At 39.3% G+C, this 23,897-nt stretch overlaps 1 protein-coding gene across 1 annotated transcript in view; it reads left to right on the top strand.

Moving 5' to 3' along the window:
• The window catches only part of LOC126262726 (probable ATP-dependent RNA helicase DDX60), a 141,014-nt gene that overhangs the window by 46,383 nt on the left and 70,734 nt on the right, over positions 1–23,897 (top strand). Inside the window, exon 3 of the mRNA XM_049959526.1 lies at positions 15,911–16,201. Coding sequence (XP_049815483.1) covers positions 15,911–16,201 — 291 coding nt within the window. The remainder of the gene's footprint in view (positions 1–15,910; positions 16,202–23,897) is intronic.

A 23,897-nucleotide genomic window follows, 5' to 3' on the forward strand; every position in this document is an offset into this window, starting at 1 on the left:
CATTCAACTAGCTTGGAAGACAAATCATGCTCTCTTTCAGCACCCATCCATGCACAAGAAAGAGTCCTGTGAATACTACTGGAGCAGGGCCACTGAATAGCAGGTGCAGCTCAGCAAAAATGTAAAGAGAAGCAATCAAAATAAATTTTATTAAATAAATCTACTAATATCCATAAGGGGGTTAAAGATTGCACACAAGAGATGTAACACTGATGCCATTCCAAAAACCACCAGGATTTCACTTCATGTCATATTCTTGGATTCCTCATTTGGAGCACATTCTTTAAAGTTTGTAAGTAGGCTTTCACAACATAGTTTGTATCCCTTTCCAAATGTCTTCTGGTTCAAGTGTCTAGCATTTCCATGATGCCGTCCCATAATTCAAACAAACCTGTCACCATTTGTTCACCCTTTTTTACACAGGTTCGTTATCCCTAGTTAGACCTGTTTGAAATACACTGTCCGGTTACATTAATGTGACCACCTGTCAAAAGCCTGAATAACCACCTTATGTGGTGCAGACCATAGCAAGTCATGCAGGAAGAGTGTCGGTGACACTGTGGAAGGTATCAATGGGGATGTGGGATCATGCCGATTCCAGTGCTGTGTCCAGCTGCAGGAGGATTCTCACTTAAGGATCCACAGCATGTTCAACCCGATTGAGGTGGTACCTCAGATTGTCGAATGTGTTTAAATCCAGATAGTTTGGTGGCCAGGGGAGTACGGTAAACTCATTCCGGTGCACTTTGAACCATGTATGTACACTGTGACACATCGCATTGTCCTGCTTGTAGATGCTATCGTACCAAGGAAAAACAAACCACATGTAGGCAAAAATCAAACAATGGAAAATCCAGGATAGAATGTAACAATATTATGAGAAGGAAAGTTGCTACTCACCATATAGTGGAGATGCTGAGACTCAGATGGGCACAACAAAAAAACTCTCACAGTTAAAGATTTCAGCCATTGGCCTTTTAAGGCAACTTTCCTTCTCGTAATATTATTACAGACCTCATGTAGGGGTGGACATGGTCCCAAGAATAGATGTGTATGTATGTTAGTCCATGGTGCCTTCCAGAACAAGGAGATCGACCAGGAAATGCCACAAAACATTCTATAGACCATAATGCTCTCACCTCCAGCCTGGAGCCTTCTGACTTGTTTGCTTTCGACTTTTCGCGCTATACATAGCAGTGGCCATCTACCTGATGGTACATAAAATATGATTCATTTGAAAAGGCCTCCTGTACATCTGTTGCCTCACAATGGATTTTCAGTTACAGTATTGGCATGCAAATTCCAGTCTTCATCGCTGTTGAACAGCAGCTAGCATGGGTGCATGAACCAGGTGCCTGCTGCAGAGACCCATATGCAGCAATGTTCACTGAACAGTCATTGAGGAGACACTGTTGGTAGCTCCTTGGTTCATTTGGGTGGTGTCCGCCCATGGTAGCTGAGTGGTCAGTGCGACAGACTGTCAATCCTAAGGGCCCGGGTTCGATTCCTGGCTGGGTTGGAGATTTTCTCCGCTCAGGGACTGGGTGTTGTGTTGTCCTAATCATCACCACTTCATCTCCATCGACGCACAAGTTGCCGAAGTGGCGTCAAACCGAAAGACTTGCACCAGGCGAGCTGTCAACCCGACGGTATTCTCTGATACACATCTCTGCAGCTGTCATTCACCCCTGTCATCTATGGCCTGTGATGCATCACAGTTGCCTTGGCACCATTTGCAGATAGTGTCATATTGCCATACACACTACAATAAAACATCGATTATCTAACTCCTTGCGTTATCCTACCATGTGTCCAATCATCCATCTGACATCTAAACAATGTGCCAGTGTTACCGATAAATTTTCCTCCTGTCACAGCAGGTGTCTATCTGAGTCACACTCCTCACATGTTCTCAGTTGAGTTTATTACTGTATTTCTTTTAATTTTAAAGTAGAAGTGTAGTTTTATATCATTTATTAACATGTGCTGAATCTGAAAGACTAAAAATTGCTGCAGATCAAGAAGGTGCTGTATGCACAATTGAACGGAAACTAAATGTTTCTCAAGAACTTGACAGAGATGAGTCAGTCACTAAATTAGCCTCTGAAATGGGTGTTGGAGTGACAACTATTAAAGAATAGAAAAAGAACCAAACTAATCTTGAAGTTTTTTGTTAACCATAGATGGTGAAAACACTTTCAAAACTACAAATGCATTGAAAAAACAAAAGAAGACTTGAGCTTTTGCATTATACTGTGTGGGGTTGGTTTTATCAGCAAAGACATTTGTAATTGGCAAATCTAGAGAAAACAAAAGCCTTCAAAAACATAAACATGTCAGAACTTCCTGTTTATTACAGAGTTAAAAAAAGTGCTTGGATGAATGGTAATTTCTTCATAGAATGGTTTTTTGATGCATTTGTTCCAGCTGTTAAGAAATGCTTGAAATCAAAAGACCTTCCTGCCTATGTAACTGTATCAGTAGACAATGCCCCAGCTACTCCTCTAAGTCTGAACTTCAATAAGATATAATAGCTATTTATGCCACTGCCCCCCCCCCACCTCCACTGCCCCCCCCCCCCAACTACCCTCCTCAAATGACTTCAGTAGCCCAACCAATGGACCAGGGTATTACTGAGTGGTTAAAACAATATAGGAGGAAATAAGTCAGCACTTAGAGAAAACAAAAGAGGATGGTGATTGTTTTGAAGCAGTGAAAAGCCTCATCATAAAAAATTCATTTTACACAGTTGCTCGAGCTTGGGGAGAGCTGAACCACTCTACAAAAATCGTGGAAGAAGGTTTTTTCATGCCTAAACCAAGGAGAAGAACTTCCAGAAATTAATGAAACAGACACTGCAGATTTAGTCACTGATTCGCAAATTCTTCAGAATGATATACAGCCTGCTGATGTAGAGTAATGGCTAGCAGAAGGTGACTTTGCTGATGTTACTAGGGAAGAAACTGAAGATGATCAGATCAACAATCTTGTTTTCCAACAGTGCAGTGTTGAGCAAGAGGAGTCAGATGATGAAGAAAAGACAGAAAAGATCATCCACTATGCAGAAACGGATGTGTTTGAGACTGCCTTCAAATACTTGGAACAACATTCAACTGCTACAGCTATGGACGGATTGTGGGCAAAGAAGTGGCATGACGCAGCAAAGAAATTGAAACAAAAAATATTTCACACTTTTTAATTTGATTTCAGTGTCTAAAATTTTCTGTTTTCCTGTCTTTTTATTAGAAATGTAATTGTTTTACATAATTTTGATTTATTAGAGTGTTTTGAGCTTTTTAAGTGACTTGTTTCAATCTCCCCTGATTATCTGACCTTTTTAGCATCCTGGCCACCCTATGGTCCATAAATGATAGTTAATTGAGATTCTGCTTCATTAACCACAGCAGCACATAAACAGTGTTATGTACTTAGCCATTTTGGAAATGCTGCCTGCCTTGTCCACCAAATCATTTATGTATATAGAGAACAACTGTGGTCCTATGACAATTCCCTTGGGCACTACTGACAAAAACCTTGTCTCTAACAAACACTCATCGTCGAGGACAGCATTCTGTGTTCTGTTAGTTAAGAAGTCTTTGAACCACTCGCATATCTGTTAACTTATTCCATATGCTCGTATCTTCATTAACAGCCTGCAATGGGGCATCATGTCAAATGTTTTCCGGAAATCTAGAAATATGGAATATGCCCATTTTCGTTCATCCATAGTTCTCAGTATACCACGTGAGAAAACAGCAAGCTGAGTTTTGCACAAGCGATGCTTTATAAAACCTGCTGATTCATTGAGTTAAGCTTCTCAGTCTCAAGAAAGTTTATTATATTCGAACTGAGACTACCAAGGATTCTGTGGCAAACAGAAGTTATTGATATTGGTCTGTGATTTTGCGGGCCCATTTATGCAAGCTATGTAAGGGACCAATGCTGTAGAGCACTCTTTGTAAAATCAAACTGGGGTTCCATCCAGACCTGGTGATTTATTTGCTTTCAAATGCTGGTGTAATAGTCTAGAAGGGGTCACACAAGTGTCTTATAAGCAATCTTCTTTGTAGAATGACTGAATTTTCCTGGTATCCTACCAATGAATCAAAATCTACCACCTGTTTTACCTATGATTGAGCCTATGTGATTATTCAGTTGCATATAACAACAAATTGATATAAGCTGAATTTTTGGTGATTGGTTGCAGTTGTGACTGATTTTGTAGTCATAGGATACTAGTTGTTTTTATCTTGTAAAGCTGTTTTACATTCCTGGACATTTGAACCAATTTGTCAATCTGTGCACCACCTTGAAATCTCATCAAGATCTACCTGAATATTTGAGCAGCTTTCCACAGCCATTATAGGCAACAAAATCATGTGCAAAATACTGTTGTCTTCAAGGTCATTAACACACAATGCGAGCAGCAAAGGAACTAACACACTTCCTTGTAGTATACCTTAAGTTACTTCTACATCTTTCATTGACTCTCTGTCCAAGATACCAGGATGCATCTTCCCAAACAAGAAATTTTGTTTGCTACCCCCATATAAGCATACCTTTGCAAGCCTTGATATGGTACTGAACCAAATGTATCTTGGAAGTCAAGAAATATAGCATCTGTCTGACTGCCTTTATATGTGGTTATCAGTTGTTAACAGAACCCGTGCTGGTTGGCCCACAGGAGATATTTCTGTTCAAGATACCATATTTGTTTGAATTGAAAATGTGCTCTAAGAGTATACTACACATATTTAATATTGGACAGTAGCTTTATGGATCACTTTGTCAGTCTTCTTGTAGATGGGTGTGCCCTGTGATTTCATCCAACTACTGGGCACAGTAGCATCTGTGGTGAATTGTGGTTAAAAGAGGGACTAACTCGTTCACAAATTCTAAACATAATCTGATAAGTTTTCCATCACACCCTGGAGCCTAATTCAATTTTAGCAATTCCAGATGTTACTTAACATTGCTGATACTAATATCTTTTTCACTCCTCTTGGCAGTGGTATAAGAATTAGACTGGGATAGTAATCCTGTATCTTCCTACAAAGGAATAGTTGAAAAGAGAATGAGACACTTGCTTTTTCTTTGCTAACCCCAGTTTCTGTTCCTGTGTTATCAATGAGTATCTGGATATTACTTTGATGCCATTGACAGCATTTATATGTACAAGTAACCAGTATTTCTACAGGTTTTGTGAAAGGTGTTTTGATAAGATTCTGCTATTGAAATCATTGAAGCCTTCATGCATTGCTCTTCAGACAGTGAGACACATTTCATTTAGCTGCTCTTGGATCTGTGCTTTGTAAAGAAACTACTACTACTGTGCAACAGATGTAAAAACAAAGGCAGTATATTCTAAAGTCATATCTGGTTACTCAGAATAACAAAAGCCATTATTTGAAATAAGCAAGAAGTTAAGTTAGAGATTTTAGATGATTTTATCAAAACATCAAGCCAATGAATATCATTGAGAGACAATTTACGTTGAATTGTAATGCAGAAAGAAATAAATTTTAAATAAAGTACTTAAAGTATGGGGTGTTGAATAACAAAGTTCTTCCATGTACATTAATAGCTAGACAGCTAATTCCATATGTTCCTGTGTTTATTGTTTCCAGTAGCAGCCAAAAACAGAACTTAGTACATTCTTCATTTAACTTTCACTACCAAGACAACTCCTGTTACATCTTAAAAGTTTAACAAATAATATGAGCTCAAAAATGTGATCTGGAGGTTTCTACATATTAACAAACACTGACCTGAGAATAACTGAGCTACAACTAACTTAACACTGTCAACAACTTAACTCTGCTGTACTGGTGAGCACAGCTGCCTCAAGCCTTTATAAATATGCAACATTGCTCTTTTATAATGTTGTTATTGAGACATGTACATAATTAAACTTGACGTTAAAACTTGTGGTTTTACAAAAGTTTAGGGTACTGAATTTTACCAAAAAGTACAAATACATTTAAAAGAAACAGAATTTTGATTTAATGTGTTCTTCTGTATATATTTTTAGAAAATGAGATTTGTAAACAGTTAATTCCTGAAGACTTTAAATTACTTTTTAATTATGCATTTACTTTAAATGCTAACATTCTGCACACTTTAAATTATCTGGTTGTGAAGTACATTATTGAACATAACTGAAATTACTGCTGTTATTTTGCAGTAATTTTATAGTGTCAATTTTACTTACTATATGTGTACTCCAAAATGAAAATAATGTGTGTTTGAATTCAGCAGCATTTGTAAACCCATACAGCAATAAACAAAGAATGCAAGATGCTAATAGTAGTTACAGGACATTACAGTATTTGTGATTTTGCATTGGATGTTAAACTAGATATTAAGGTCAAGTACTACACTAATCTGTTACCTAGCAATATCGTAGACAGTCCCTTTTACCGTGAACTGTTAAACTAGTTACATATTTATTTATGTGTGGTTACCTGTTTTTGTAAACTTCAGTCACAGTTCCTCTACATGCTGAAATTGAGAACTACAGGTTCAAGGTCCTTCTTAGAGATATGCCACTACTGCCTATTTATCTAAGGGGTCAGGTCTGTTTGTTTCACATTAGTCTTAATAAATTTCCATCATTAGTGGTCTTCCAAACTGTCTATAATTATGTTCATATGTATATTCTGCACACCATTGTGAAGTAAATGACGGAAGATGCTTCCCATTGTAACACTTATGAGGACTTCTTTCTGTTTAATTGATGTAAGGAGTGTGGCAAGTATGATTGCTTAAATGCCTCTGTGCAGACTGTAATTAGGCTGATCTTGTCTTTATAGTCCCTGTAGGAGCAGTAGAATAGAATAGAAACTTTATTGTCACATAACTTGTCATACACAATCAGATGATTGGGACATAGGTGACTCGTCAGTTTAAAGCTACTTTCTAATTGTAAGTATACAGAGTAATTACAGTTATTTTGTAATTTTAAGTACCACAAAATGATTTAAAATAATCATGTTGAGAATAAAGTAAAATTAAGAATAAGTATTTACTTACAGTACTTTTTAGCATGACAGAATAAAATGTAACATCAGGCACAGTTATTTGTGACAGTCAGTCATAAATTCTTCTACACTGTAATATTTACATGCTAGGTATTTTTTTAAATGATGTCCAAATTCTTCTGCTTCATAATTTTTAAATTTTTCATAGACTTTATTTCCCAGCCTCATACCCATATAGTAAGGTGTCTTCTCCAGCAGTTTTTGGCTATTAGTTGGTAATTTGTACTGATATTTATTTCTTGTTTCATAATCATGCTTTTAAACAGGTTATCCTCAAAAAGTTGTGGATTTAGTTTGTTGTTGTTGTTGTTGTGGTCTTCAGTCCTGAGACTGGTTTGATGCAGCTCTCCATGCTACTCTATCCTGTGCAAGCTTCTTCATCTCCCAGTACCTACTGCAACCTACATCCTTCTGAATCTGCTTAGTGTATTCATCTCTTGGTCTCCCTCTACGATTTTTACCCTCCACGCTGCCCTCCAATGCTAAATTTGTGATCCCTTGATGCCCCAGGACATGTCCTACCAACCGATCCATTCTTCTAGTCAAGTTGTGCCACAAACTTCTCTTCTCCTCAATCCTATTCAATACCTCCTCATTAGTTACGTGATCTACCCACCTTATCTTCAGCATTCTTCTGTAGCACCACATTTCGAAAGCTTCTATTCTCTTCTTGTCCAAACTGGTTATCGTCCATGTTTCACTTCCATGCATGGCTACACTCCATACAAATACTTTCAGAAACGACTTCCTCACACTTAAATCTATACTCGATGTTAACAAATTTCTCTTCTTCGGAAACGATTTCCTTGCCATTGCCAGTCTACATTTTATATCCTCTCTACTTCGACCATCATCAGTTATTTTACTCCCTAAATAGCAAAACTCCTTTACTACTTTAAGTGTCTCATTTCCTAATCTAATCCCCTCAGCATCACCCGATTTAATTTGACTACATTCCATTATCCTCGTTTTGCTTTTGTTGATGTTCATCTTATATCCTCCTTTCAACACACTATCCATTCCGTTCAACTGCTCTTCCAAGTCCTTTGCTGTCTCTGACAGAATTACAATGTCATCGGCGAACCTCAAAGTTTTTACTTCTTCTCCATGAATTTTAATACCTACTCCGAATTTTTCTTTTGTTTCCTTTACTGCTTGCTCAATATACAGATTGAATAACATCGGGGAGAGGCTACAACCCTGTCTCACTCCTTTCCCAACCACCGCTTCCCTTTCATGCCCCTCGACTCTTGTAACTGCCATCTGGTTTCTGTACAAATTGTAAATAGCCTTTCGCTCCCTGTATTTTACCCCTGCCACCTTCAGAATTTGAAAGAGAGTATTCCAGTTAACGTTGTCAAAAGCTTTCTCTAAGTCTACAAATGCTAGAAACGTAGGTTTGCCTTTTCTTAATCTTTCTTCTAAGATAAGTCGTAAGGTTAGTATTGCCTCACGTGTTCCAACATTTCTACGGAATCCAAACTGATCTTCCGCGAGGTCCGCTTCTACCAGTTTTTCCATTCGTCTGTAAAGAATTCGCCTTAGTATTTTGCAGCTGTGACTTATTAAACTGATAGTTTGGTAATTCTCACATCTGTCAACACCTGCTTTCTTTGGGATTGGAATTATTATATTCTTCTTGAAGTCTGTGGGTATTTCGCCTGTCTCATACATCTTGCTCACCAGATGGTAGAGTTTTGTCATGACTGGTTCTCCCAAGGCCATCAGTAGTTCTAATGGAATGTTGTCTACTCCTGGGGCCTTGTTTCGACTCAGGTCTTTCAGTGCTCTGTCAAACTCTTCACGCAGTATCTTATCTCCCATTTCATCTTCATCTACATCCTCTTCCATTTCCATAATATTGTCCTCAAGTACATTGCCCTTGTATAAACCCTCTATATACTCCTTTCACATTTCTGCCTTCCCTTCTTTGCTTAGAACTGGGTTGCCATCTGAGCTCTTGATATCCATACAAGTGGTTCTCTTCTCTCCAAAGGTGTCTTTAATTTTCCTGTAGGCAGTATCTATCTTACCCCTAGTGAGACAAGCCCCTACATCCTTACATTTGTCCTCTAGCCATCCCTGCTTAGCCATTTTGCACTTCCTGTCGATCTCATTTTTGAGACGTTTGTATTCCTTTTTGCCTGCTTCATTTACTGCATTTTTATATTTTCTCCTTTCATCAATTAAATTCAATATTTCTTCTGTTACCCAAGGATTTCTATTAGTCCTCGTCTTTTTACCTACTTGATCGTCTGCTGCCTTCACTACTTCATCCCTCAGAGCTACCCATTCTTCTTCTACTGTATTTCTTTCCCCCATTCCTGTCAATTGTTCCCTTATGCTCTTCCTGAAACTCTCTACAACCTCTGGTTTTTTCAGTTTATCCAGGTCCCATCTCCTTAAATTCCCACCTTTTTGCAGTTTCTTCAGTTTCAATCTGCAGTTCATAACCAATAGATTGTGGTCAGAGTCCACATCTGCCCCTGGAAATGTCTTACAATTTAAAACCTGGTTCCTAAATCTCTGTCTTACCGATATATAATCTATCTGATACCTTTTAGTATCTCCAGGATTCTTCCAGGTATACAACCTTCTTTTATGATTCTTGAACCAAGTGTTAGCTGTGATTAAGTTATGCTCTGTGCAAAATTCTACAAGGCGTCTTCCTCTTTCATTTCTACCCCCCAATCCATATTCACCTACTATGTTTCCTTCTCTCCCTTTTCGTACTGACGAATTCCAGTCACCCATGACTATTAAATTTTCATCTCCTTTCACTACCTGAATAATTTCTTTTATCTCATCATACATTTCTTCAATTTCTTCATCATCTGCAGAGCTAGTTGGCATATAAACTTGTACTACTGTAGTAGGCATGGGCTTTGTGTCTATCTTGGCCACAATAATGCGTTCACTATGCTGTTTGTAGTAGCTAACCCGCACTCCTATTTTTTTATTCATTATTAAACCTACTCCTGCATTACCCCTATTTGATTTTGTGTTTATAACCCTGTAATCACCTGACCAAAAGTCTTGTTCCTCCTGCCACCGAACTTCACTAATTCCCACTATATCCAACTTTAACCTATCCATTTCTCTTTTTAAATTTTCTAACCTACCTGCCCGATTAAGGGATCTGACATTCCACACTCCGATCCGTAGAACGCCAGTTTTCTTTCTCCTGATAACGATGTCCTCTTGAGTAGTCCCCGCCCGGAGATCCGAATGGGGGACTACTTTACCTCCGGAATATTTTACCCAAGAGGACGCCATCATCATTTAATCATACAGTAAAGCTGCATGTCCTCGGGAAAAATTTACGGCTGTAGTTTCCCCTTGCTTTCAGCCGTTCACAGTACCAGCACAACAAGGCCGTTTTGGTTTAGAAAACTTAATTGTCTCATAGATAGAGAGGCCAGTAACAATCATAAGATCAAGGGCCGTGAACAGAGGTCTACACGATTGTCTTTTTTCTGCACCTACCATGACTCTAATGATTTTTTTGTGTAGCCTAAAGACTCTCTGTAAGTTTGTTTTCTCTGAGCCCCAAAACATTATACCATACCTAATCACAGATACAAAATATACATGTTATAAAACTTTTTTGAATGGTGTTCGTATTATACTGCTTGTAACATTCATTGCAAATATTAGACTATTTGGACGGTGACACATGGCATCTACATGGTCTGATTTCTCATCCAGGCCTCAATTTCAGCCAGGGACTGCTGAAGATGACTATTTAAATTTTCACTTTTCTTGCAACAAATTATTGCTGTAGAGTCATCCGCATAAAGAATAGTGTCTGAATTTATGTTAGTCGGCAGGTAATTTATATAATACAAGAACAATATTTGGCTAAGGATAGATCCTTGTGGCACACTTTGTTCTGTCTTTTTCCAACTTGAGAAGACACTCTTACAGTTTCTTTTATTACTATTCTTTGTTTCCTGTTTAATAGGTATGATGACATCCATCTCTGTGAATTTTCACTAAAACCATATGCTTGTAGCTTGTGAAGGAGTAGTTTGTGATGTACTGTGTCAAGGGCTTTACTTAGGTCACAAAAGATGCCCGATACATTCATATTTTTATCTAGACTACTACTAATTTTTGTAATAACTTCATTAATGGCTTGCACAGTGCAGTGTCTTCTTTGGAAACCATGCTGATTGTTCTGGATAATATTATGCAGATTATTATAGTTAACTATCTGTTTCCATGCAGCTCATTCTAATATTTTGGAAAATATTTTTAACAATGAGATTGGTCAGTATGAAAGGGATTGTTGTATATTTCCAAATGCCCCACTTAAAGCTTTTTCTTGACACTTTGTCAGCAGGTTTTTGGGAGATAGTTGATACCTATCTTAAAATGTGTAAAATGTGTACAATTTCAGGCTTTTCAGCATCTCCATGACACCCTTACATGGGTCAACTAACCTGTCACCATTTGTGCTGCCTTCTTTGTTTAAGTTCAGTATGCCCACTCAATCCTATTTGGTATGGGTCCCATTCTTGAGCAGTATTCTAGGATGGATCCCATGAATATTCTGTAAACAATATCTGCGCATACAGATTGCATAACTAGTGAACCAAAGTCTGCCACTCGCTGCACATACCACTGATCCCCACTGTCTGTTCTAAGTTACTGATACTGATACTGGTTACAAATTCACTGGCGAAGTACTGAGCATGGGATACAGTGACCATGATGCTCAGCTACTGAGCGTTGACATGGAAAATAGTAAAATCAGCCCCAAAAAAGTATTTCAAAGAAACTTTTCAGATGGCAATATTAGGATTTTTAACTTCCTATTAGCTAAGGAAAATTGGGACAGTGTTTACATGCAAACAACTGTTGATAATATGTTCTTAAGCTTCCATAACACCTTCCTTTATTACTTTAATACAGCATTTCCTTTTGAAACAAAAACTTCAAGCAATCAAAATAGAAAGTCGTGGGTAACCAAAGGAATCAAAATTTCTAGTGAGAGAAACAGATTTCTCCAATATTGCTCCAAAAAATACATAGTCACTGAAGAATTTTCTGACTATTGTAAAACCTACAAAAAAACTTATCTTAGAGTGATTAGACAGGCAAAACTTTTATGGAATGATAATTTCATAAGAAACTCTTCAAACAAAATGAAAGCTATGTGGAAAGTTATTAAAAAAGAAACTTGTAGTTCAACACCTAAAAAGGAAAACATTTCTCTAACACTTAATGACTCTAAGGTCACAGATCCATACACAGTTGTAAACAAGTTCAATGAATATTTCACCTCACTAGCAGAAGATCTCATTCAGGCAAACTGCAAGGTATCGTTCTTCAATTCCACCAATACGTCAAACAGCACTAATGCTACAATGTTTGTTTATGAAACAAACCCTGATGAAATTATGAACATAATAAAATTGTTACACAATAAAATCTCTAGTGGCTATGATGAAGTACCTGACCTCATATTAAAGGTGTGTGCTCCCCATATAGTAAAGCCATTATCAACCATCTACAACCAATCATTAAAAACTGGCATTTTTCCAGATGCTCTCAAAATAGCTAAAGTCTCACCATTACTAAAGAAAGGTTCCCCGGATTTAGTATCCAATTATAGACCATTATCCATATTAAGCATCTTTTCAAAAATCCTGGAAAAACTTTTTTATGACAGGCTTATAAATTTCATAAAAAACCACGCACCAATCAACATTCAACAACATGGTTTTAGTAAATCTTTATCCACCCAGACAGCAATTTTTGAACTGTTGGACCACATACTGAAATCAATTGACCAACATAATATAGCTGCAGGTATCTTCTTAGATCTCTCTAAAGCCTTTGACGTACTAGATCATAAAATACTGCTTGCTAAATTGGAAAGAAGAGGAATAAGAGGAGTGGCTCACAACTGGCTATGCTCTTACCTACAAAACCGCAGACAGAAGGTATCACTTCAATACGATATTAATGTACAGAATAAAATAAATAACACAGTTTTCCTCTCGGAGGAAAGAACAATAAGATATGGTGTTCCCCAGGGTTCTGTTCTAGGGCCATTACTTTTCCTCATTTACATAGATGATCTTGTTGAACGTATGAGCCCACAAAAAACTATCCTGTTTGCTGATGATACAAGCATAGTGTTGACTGGATCTAGCCCTGAATCCCTTCAGACAATATCTGATAACTCTATGGAAAAACTTTCTGAGTGGTTTAACAAAAATGGCCTAATTGTTAATAGTGGGAAAACTGTATGTATCAACTTCCATCTAATTCCCACATCCAGTCAAAAAACTATCCAAGTAAAGTTAAATAACGATAAAATTGAAAATGTAAATGCAACAAAATTTTTGGGTCTATGGGTCCAACAAAATTTAAAATGGGACACACATATAAACAACTTATCAAAGAAACTCTCATCATTGTGCTATGGACTAAGAATACTAAAATCTACTACAAGTAAATCCACACTAATGCAAGCATACCATGCGCAGTTCCACTCATTGCTCCGCTATGGAATCATCTTTTGGGGAAATTCAACTCACAGCACAAATATATTTAAACTACAAAAAAGAGCACTGAGGATAATCTGTGGCCTCAAAAAGCTGGAATCCTGTAAATGTCAATTTATAAAACTTAATGTTCTAAGCATCCCATCCCTATTCATTCAAGAAACAATCCTATTCACCAGGGAATACATCTCAAGAACAGGCAAATTAATCCGAAACAATGATATACACGCTCATTATACCAGAGGGCAATCTAATATCCATCAATTTTTTTCAAGGACATCATCATACCAAAACTATATAACGCATCTGGGTGTCGTATTACACAATAAAATTCCAGAACAAATAAAAACTGCTCCAGATCCAATATTTAAAAATAAACTAAAGGCATTTCTGACAAAGCACTGTTTCTATTCAGTACAAGAATTCCTGGAAATGAAAAATTATAGAGTTCCTTTGTAAAATACTGTGATTAGAGTAAAACATTCTGTAGGCAAAATAATAACCTAATTTCTACTATACACAACTGTGTTTCAGTTTCACTTCCCAAAATTTTTCAACTCGCTTTTGAATGTACAAGTACACATTCTATTAGTATTAAAACTTAACTGTCTGTGAAATCTCAATGTTAATTTCATGTTTAATGTAGTTTTTAAATGACATTGTCCTTCTGTTGTGTTTCCAGTTGACATTTTCACTATTCTGTAATCTCAGTGATTATCTGTGTAAATTTAAAGTAGCACTACATTGCCTACATGTTTCTTAGTTCCCCATGTAAATTGTTTGTATTCTCTGTATGTGAAGTTACTATATTCATCAACGAACAATTTTGTGTACATTTTTTTAAATGGCAGTCCATTGCCTATTTTTTTTCTCCAAACTACATATTTGTTAAGAAAAATGACTTGTCCTATATCATGTGTACTTTGTACAATATGTGATCCACAGGATGAATAAATAAATAAATAAATAAATAAGTGGTTTTCAGAAAAAGCATTTATATTGTTCAACAGGTTGTCTTCTCACACCCACCACTTCCTAAACTGTAATTGTGACAATAAGTTGTTGGTTGATTAAAGCCTCCTGCAATATTTACAATATGATTGGGGTACATTCTTGCAAGCGAGCTGACGTTATCTCTAAAGTTTTCATTTATACCTGGGGATTAGTCTGATGGTCAATAGAACGACACATTATAAGTTCATGCCCAGTCTTTGGTACTGAGTGTTGCCAAAAAAGCCTTGTTTGCAGCTGCAGTTTTTGTCTTCATGGATTTGTGTTTCACATCTACTGTAACAGGAAAACCACCTCCACTTTCCATTAGTCTATCCTTTTGATGTACATTTGGATTTTGTCCAGATATCTCACCGAAGTCAGTTTAAAGTATTGGCTATCATTCTTGTCATTCTGTACCTAGTATTATGTGAGCTCCACTCCTTTTTAGGGGGTCTTAAAACTGTGTGACTTTATTTCAAACGTATTAGCAGTGAATCACTGGAATTTTAATAATCTCACCTGTGGGTCTTATACTAATACTTTGGGGTCCAGTGCAGCCATTATCTGGACTGGACAGAAAGTCGCCAAATAAAAAACACTTGCATGCATCCCAGATATCACCAGCTACCTGGCTAGCAGCCTCTGATACTTGACCAGCTCTCAACCCTGTGGCACAAATCGCTCAGAACCAGGGAGCCATGTTCAGTCCTAGGGGCAATAGTGCAGATTGTGAGCTTAGTTGAAATTCTACAAGCAGAGTTGTACTTCTCTGTTTTCTCTACCAGTATGATCGTAAGACCGATATGAATCCAACATTCATTTCAATGTATACCACAATCCACAGCTGGTTACATCTTGCCCTTTCAGTGGCATATTGGACAGCTTCTTTATTTTCATTAAGACCCCCTAGACATACTCACCGGTGCATTATGTGATTCCTTTTATGGCTTTGTGCCACTTCACTGAGAGTGCATAGATAGGAATAGATCTCAAAAATTCTTAGAACAATAAAAGAATTTACTGCTTATATAAAATCTTGTAAAGAGGAAGTACTTTGCAAAGTTCAGCATCACTTTCAATCTTGTTTGTGTGTCTGTTGTGTGAGAGGTTACCTCTGCTCCTTCCATTACGTGTGTTCCATCCAGGACTATCTGTTTATGAAAATAATCACATCTAAAAAAATTGTTTCCTACTACAGAAAAAATATTTGCTCATTTATTTCATTAGTTAATTTTAATAGGTAAGTTAATCTTATCTGCCTGGTACACCATCTTAATTTTTCATAATGCGTGGCCTTCTTGCTTGTATATTTTTCACAGAATTTGAAGGTTTATGGATTACTCATGTTTATTGTTTCAGAAACTTCTGGATGATAATGGCAGACCACAGCATCTTTCTTCGGGGATAGTGACGCATTTACATTATCATGAACCAGGGAATCTTGTTTTTGCGTATCTGTTGCGGAGTGGACTTCTACACAATATATGTGTTACTGAAAAAGATGGGAGTATATCAAAAGAAACACAACTAAATGTTGTTCTCTTGATGGCTCATCTCTTCACTCACAAACGTTTACATCCTGCAATGCTTAAGAATAGGTATTGCAATTCTGTTGTGAAACTAAACGATTTACCAACTGAAGTTGTTGAGGTAAAGTATTTTTATCCTGTTGGTTTTATATCTCATCTTATGATCTGTAAGTAGAAAATGAGTTTGTACCATATATAAATTTACTCTATGCTCTTCTTAATTTTTAAATGAACTAAAATTGAAGGCATATAACAAATTTTTAAATTTTTTACTTTCTGAAGTTTAGAGAGATTTTAATGAGCTGATTGGTAACTAGCTATTCTTCTGTTCAGTTTCACACTTTTGACTAAATCAATTAATTTCCAAAATCAAACAGAAGTCACTGGATCAAATTTTGGACATCAGGGCAGAAAATGATAATGAAGTCTCATTTATAATTCTTGGTGGTTAAAGCTATAGTTCTTTTTATTTCTCTGTGTACAGATGCACATGAAAGAAAATGCTCTTTTAAGTTTTTCCTGCCTTGAAGGACAAGTACTTGAAATGTAGATTCTGTATGAGGTAGATAACTAGTGCAGTGCAATAAAGGACACTGGTTATTATTGTCAGCATTTATGTCATATAATCACCATTAGAAAAAATATGTACAGGGTGTTAAAAAAGTGTTAAAATATTATGGAATGTAGTAGCATTCTGCAAAAGCAGAAAAGTGCAATAAACATGGATTCAGAAACCTGTTCCTTCTGAAATCTGAACACTTGTGCTTAGGAGGCACTGAAAGACATTTTGTTCATGTTAGTGTGTGTTGCTGTACAGTGAATTACTCACAACTCTGGTTATGTGTTGTGATATCTGACCTACTTAAATAAATGGGTTCATTTTTTGTTTACTGTCACTGTGCTGTTTGTATATAAAAATGGCTGAGTACATTTTCTTTTCTCTTTTTCACATCTTGTTATCCACGGAACTGTACTATTCCATAAGAGATGTTGAGATATGATTGTCCACAATTTTTCAGCTAATGGTAATAGCCTGTGAGCTCATGCCCCCTGTGCCGAAAAATATCCATATCATAGAATACCAACAGGTAAGCTGTTTGGCTGAATTTTCCAGCATCTTAGGGCACAGCTCCTCAAGCACCCCACAAGGTAAATGGTTTAAGACTTTCTGAATTTGTCTGCCTGATATATTTAGTGATTAGAAATCGTGGAACCTGCACATTAACAGATGGCATCAGCAGAACATGTGAGTCATCTTATTGTCTGAGCAATACTTCACTAACATTTGCTGTATCCGCACTAGGTTCATCACATCCAGACCCTAAGGCCTCAAGACGAATATGGAAGTTTGCAGTTCTTCCAAAAGATGTTGCAAAAGTGTTGTGTTAACCTAATATTTTATTTACTGATGAGTTGAAGTTCACAAGAGGTGGTGTCACGAATTCTCATAATCATCTTGTGTGGTCTGATGAAAATCCCCTTGCAATCACAGAAAGAGATTACCAGCACTATTTCTCAATCAACAAAATGGCAGGTGATGTTAATGGCAGATTAATAGGGTCATATATGGTACCCCATGATTTAAATTGGGTTCATTATACCTTTTTCAGTAATATATTACATTGGTATATGAAATACCATGTCAGCTAAGATTACAGATGTACGTCCACAGAATCTCTTGTCATGGCTTTGCATCTCCACCTGCGATTCAACTATTTAGGTGAGGACACTTTCCAGGGTATGTCATCTTCTTCCGTTGTCTCCTGTCCTCTTTCGCCCCCATGACAATATTGGATTTCTCTGCACCCAATATCCAGCACAGTTGCCGGTCCATTGTGGTGGGGCTGTTATCATGTACCCATTTGGTGGTAGCCCCCTGACAACACAGGGATCGCACTGCTGATGCCTGAGCTATAAACTCCCCACGTATGCCAAGGAGTAGATGCCTGTTTTCCTGGGGCATCAAGACTCCTGGCAACAGCCAGCATGCCAGTTGGCCTTTGCTGTGGCTGGGTGGCACACCTGGGGAGAGCCCCTGATCGGAGTGGGTAGCATCTGGGTGGATGATTTGCAATGAAGCAGACTAAGTCAACTCTTGCTGGTGACCGTATGGCACCCGCAGTCTCTAAGAAGTGCAAGACAGAATACAATGTTGACAGGTATGACCCTAAATCGTTACCCTCCCTCACTACACCATGGGAGGAACACAGAGCTACAGAATGGAGAGAGCCATATTCGCCTCGGTTTTTATTCTGTAGCAGAACCGATGGGGGCTCCTTTCTACCTACGAAGCCTCAGTTTTTCATTGAACGCCTTGAGGATAAGTTTGGAGAAGTGACAGCGCTGTCCAAGATGTGAAATGGCATAGTCTTGAATCTTGATTCATACAGCATCCAGAGCCCAATCCCGAGCATTACTTGCCTGTGACAAACTGGGTGATATTTCTGTTTCTGTCACTCCCCGTAAAAGCCTCAACTTGGTCCAGGGGATTATTTTCCATCGTGACCTCCTCTTGCAGTCTGACAACGAGCTCTGCACCAATTTAGAATGGTGGGGTCTTCATTTCATCTGGCACGTTTACAGGGGACACAAAGACAACAGGGTTGCCACCAGTGACTTCATCTTGGCTGTTGAGGGTGATTCATTGCCTGAAAAGGTCAAGGTGATGGTTGAGAGCTGTGACATTAAACCATACGCACTTTCCCCTATGTGGTGCTTTAAGTGCTGGAAGTTTGGGCACATGTCAAAGCACCTACTTCGGGAGTGAGGCCCCCCCCCCCTCCCAAATGCAGGGGACATTGGTCCCCTCCCCCATGCTAGAGAAGCAACAGCATCCTCCTGCTCCTCTCGTGCAGAAGGGGTCCCTTGGGGCCCTCTCTTCTAAGGTCTCCACTACTGCCACAGTGGACAATCGCCAGTGGAGCCAAAAGCTGCTGGACGAAGAGCTTCATAGTCTTCCTCCATGTCTGAAGCTGCTTCGGAGAAATCTTCCCAGCAAGCTCCTAAAGAGAAGTGAGAGATCAAGCAAACTAAGAAGAAGTCTGCTAAGAAACAGGACCCTCTGGTGGCCCCAAAACCACCACTCCCTATCAATTCTGCATCTGAGGATGCAGTGGGGATCTACATCTGCATCTGCATCTACAGTGTTACTCTGCAATTCACACTTAAGTGCCTGGTAGAGGGTTCATCAAACCATTTTCATACTACTTCTCTACCATTCCCCTCTTGAATGGCGCGTGGGAAAAAGGAATGCCTAAATCTTTCTGTTCGAGCTCTAATTTCTCTTATTTTATTATGATGATCATTTCTCCCTATGTAGGTGGGTGTCGACAAAATATTTTCACTTTCAGAAGAGAAAGTTGGTGATTGAAATTTCATAAATAGATCTCGCCGCAAAGAAAATGGCCTTTGTTTCAGTGACTGCCACCCCAAATCATGTATCAAATGTCCTCCGTCAGTCCTACCTGGTAAGGATCCCATACTGCACAGCAATATTCCAGCAAAGAACGGACAAATGTAATGTAGGCTGTCTCTTTAGTGGGTTTGTCGCATCTTCTAAGTGTTCTGCTAACGAAGCGCAGTCTTTGTTTCGCCTTTCCCACAATATTATCTATGTGTTCTTTCCAATTTAAGTTGCTCGTAATTGTAATTCCTTGGTATTTAGTCAAATTGACAGCCCTTAGATTTGGACGATTTATCGTATACCCAAAATTTAATGGATTTCTTTCAGTACCCATGTGGATGACCTTGCACTTTTATTTGTTTAGTGCTAATTGCCACTTTTCGCAACATACAGAAATTCTCTCTAGATCACTTTGTAATTGGAATTGATTATCTGATGATTTTACTAGATGGTAAATTACAGCATCATCTGCAAACAATCTAAGGGGGCTGCTCAGATTATTACCTAGATCATTTATATAAATCAGGAACAGCAGAGGGCCTATGACACTACCTTGCAGAATGCCAGATATCACTTCTGTTCTCCTCGATGATTTACCGTCTATCACTACGAACTGTGACCTCTCTGAGAGGATATCACGAATCCAGTCACACAACTGAGACGATACTTCATATGCATGCAATTTGATTAATAGTCGCTTGCGAGGAATGGTATCAAAACCTTTCTGGAAACCTAGGAATATGGAATCGATCTGAGATCCCTTGTCAGCAGCACTCATTACTTCATGGGAATAAAGAGCTAGCTGTGTTGCACAAGAACAATATTTTCTGAATCCGTGTTGGTTATGTTCAATAAGTCATTTTCTTCAAAGTGATTCCTAGTGTTCGAGTACAGTATATGCTCCAAAATCCTACTGAAAATTGAGGTCAGTGAGTAATTCATTGAGTTACTCCTATTTCCTTTCTTGACTATTGGTGTGACCCTTGCTACTTTTCCAGTCTTTAGTAACAGATCTTTCGTCAAGTGAGCAGTTGTATATGATTGCTAAGAAAGCAATCATATACAACCGCTCACTTGACGAAAGGTCTGTGCAGACCTGGATCTCACTGATACCTCATCCACCATAGAAATGGCTAAAAATACTTAGAGGCAGCAGGTGACCCTGAGGCATATCCTGCCTCCTCGCGTGCTTCACGCCTACCAAGCCTCACGATAACGTCATCCTCCAGTGGAATTGCGGAGGTTTTTTCCACCACCTGGCTGAGCTATGGCAACTCTTACATTTTACACCTTCTTTCTGCATTGCCCTTCAGAAAACCTGGTTCCCGGCAATCTGGACCCTTGCCCTCCGCAGTTAAGGGATATTACAGGAACTGTGGTGACTATAATAGAGTGCCAGGTGGAGTTTGTGTCTATGTCCTGAACTCAGTATGCAGTGAACCTATGCCCCTTCAAACCCCTCTGGCTGTCAGGATTTGGACGACACAGGAAATAACTGTCTGCAACATATATATCCTCCAGATGGTGCAGTATCCCTGAACACATTGGATGCACTGATTTATCAACTCCCTAAACCTTTCCTACTTTTGGGAGATTTTAATACTCATAACCCCTTGTAGGGTGGCACAGTTCTTACTGGGCAAGGCAGAGATGTCGAAAATTTAGTGTCACAACTCGACCTCTGCCTCTTAAATACTGGGGCCGCCACACATTTCAGTGTGGCACATGCCACAAGTTTGGCCATTGATATCTTGGTTCGCAGACCTGACCTTCTCCCATCTCTCCACTGGAGAGCACATGATGACCTGTATGCTAGTGACCAGCTCCCCACCTTCCTGTCAGTGCCCCGGTGTCATGCCCATGGCCGCCTGCCCAGATGGGCTTTAAACAAGGCGGACTGGGAAACTTTCACCTCTGCTGTCACCGTTGAATCTCCCTCACACAGTAACATCAATATGGTGGTTGAGCAGGTAACTACAGTGATCATTACTGTGGTGGAAAACGCAATCCCTCGTTCTGTAGGGTTGCCCCAGTGAAAGACAGTCCCTTGGTGGTTGCCGGAAGTCGCTGAGGGAATTAAGAAGTGTCGGCAAGCTCTACAGTGGCACCCTTCCCTGGAGCACCTCATAGCCTTTAAATGGCTCTGTGCCCCTGTACGCCAGCTTATCAAAAGGCAGAAACAGGAATGTTGGGAGAGGTACGTGTCTACCATTGGGTGCCATACGTCACCTTCCCAAGTGTGGGCAAAGATCGAACAAGTTTTTGGGCATCAGACCCCAGCAGGTGTTCCTGGTGTTAATATAAATGGCGTGTTATCTACCGACGCAAATGTGATTGCCGAGCACTGTGCTGTGCATTATGCTCGCGCCTCTGCATCGAAGAATTACCCCCCAGCCTTTTGCACTCTCAAATGGCGGATGGAAGAGAAAGTTCTCTTCTTTACTACATGCCACAGTGGACCCGATAACACCCCATGTACAGAGTGGGAGCTCCTCAGTGCCCTTGCACATTGCCCCAACACAGCTCCTGGGCCCGATCAGATCCACAGTCAGATGATTATTCATCTCTCGTCAAGTGACATCTCCTCACGATCTTCAACCAAATCTGGTGCGATGGCATCTTTCAATTGCAATGACAGGAGAGCACCATCATACCAGTGCTCAAACCCAGAAAAAACATGTTTGATGTGGATAGCTATTGGCCCAACAGCCTCACCAACTTTCATTGTAGGCTGCTGCAACGTATGGTGTGTCGGTGGTCTGGTTGGTTCCTGGAGTCACGTAGCATACTGCCTCCGTGCCATGGTGGCTTCTGCCTGGGTCTCTCTACCACTGATAATCTTGTGTCCCTTGAATCTGCCATCCGAATAGCCTTTTCCAGATGCCAACACCTTGTTGCCATCTTTTTTTATTTACAAAAAGCATATAACATGACCTGGCGACATCATATGCTTGGCACATTATACCAGTGGGGTATCTGGTGCCCGCTCCAATTTTTATCCAGAATTTCCTGTCACTTCATATTTTCCGTGTCCAAGTTAGTGCCTCCCATAGTTCCCCCCATATCGAGAGGAATTGGTCCCACAGGACTCTGTATTGTGTGTATCTCTATTTTTAGTTACCATTAACAGTCTAGTAGCAGCTTTAGGGCTGTCCATCTCACCCTCTCTGTATGCAGATGACTTCTGCGTTTTGTACTGTTCCACTAGTACTGGTGTTGTTGAGCGGTGCCTACAGGGAGCCATCCACAAGGCGCAGTCATGGGCCCTAGCCCACGGCTTTCAGTTTTCGGCCACAAAGTCATGTGTTTCGAATATAATGAATTTCCTTGAGACAGAGAAATTGCTGTCCATGCATCAGCATGGCTTTAGAAAGCATTGCTCCTGCGAAATGCAATTCGCCCTTTTTTCACACGATATCTCGCGAACCATGAATGAAGGGTATCAGACGGATGCCATATTCCTTGACTTCCGGAAAGCGTTTGACTCGGTGCCCCACTGCAGACTCCTAACTAAGGTACGAGCATATGGGATTGGTTCCCTAGTATGTGAGTGGCTGAAAGACTTCTTAAGTAGTATAACCCAGTACGTTGTCCTCGGTGGTGAGTGTTCATCGGAGGTGAGCGTATCATCTGGAGTGCCCCAGGGAAGTGTGGTAGGTCCGCTGTTGTTTTCTATCTACATAAATGATCTTTTGGATAGGGTGGATAGCAATGTGCGACTATTTGCTGATGATGCTGTGGTGTACGGGAAGGTGTCGTATTGAGTGACTGTAGGAGGATACAGGATGACTTGGACAGGATTTGTGATTGGTGTAAAGAATGGCAGCTAACTCTAAATATAGATAAATGTAAATTAATGCAGATGAATAGGAAAAAGAATCCCATAATGTTTGAATACTCCATTAATAGTGTAGTGCTTGACACAGTCACGTTGATTAAATATGGGCGTAACATTGCAGAGCGATGTGAAGTGGGACAAGCATGTAATGGCAGACAGTCATCTTCGGTTCATTGGTAGAATTTTGGGAAGATGTGGTTCATCTGTAAATGAGACGGCTTATAAAACTCCAATACGACCTATTCTTGAGTACTGCTCGAGCGTTTGGGATCCCTATCAGGTCGGATTGAGAGAGGACATAGAAGCAATTCAGAGGCGGGCTGCTAGATTTGTTACTGGTAGGTTTGATCATAACGCGAGTGTTACGGAAATGCTTCAGGAACTCAGGTGCGAGTCTCTAGAGGAAAGGAGGCGTTCTTTTCGTGAATTGCTACTGAGGAAATTTAGAGAACCAGTATTTGAGGCTGACTGCAATACAATTTTACTGCCGCCAACTTACATTTCGCAGAAAGACCACAAAGATAAGATAAGAGAGATTAGGTCTCTTACAGAGGCAAATAGGCTGTCATTTTTCCC

The sequence above is a fragment of the Schistocerca nitens genome, chromosome 1, assembly GCF_023898315.1.
Source record: "Schistocerca nitens isolate TAMUIC-IGC-003100 chromosome 1, iqSchNite1.1, whole genome shotgun sequence".
In the NCBI taxonomy this organism is placed as follows: Eukaryota; Metazoa; Arthropoda; class Insecta; order Orthoptera; family Acrididae; genus Schistocerca; species Schistocerca nitens.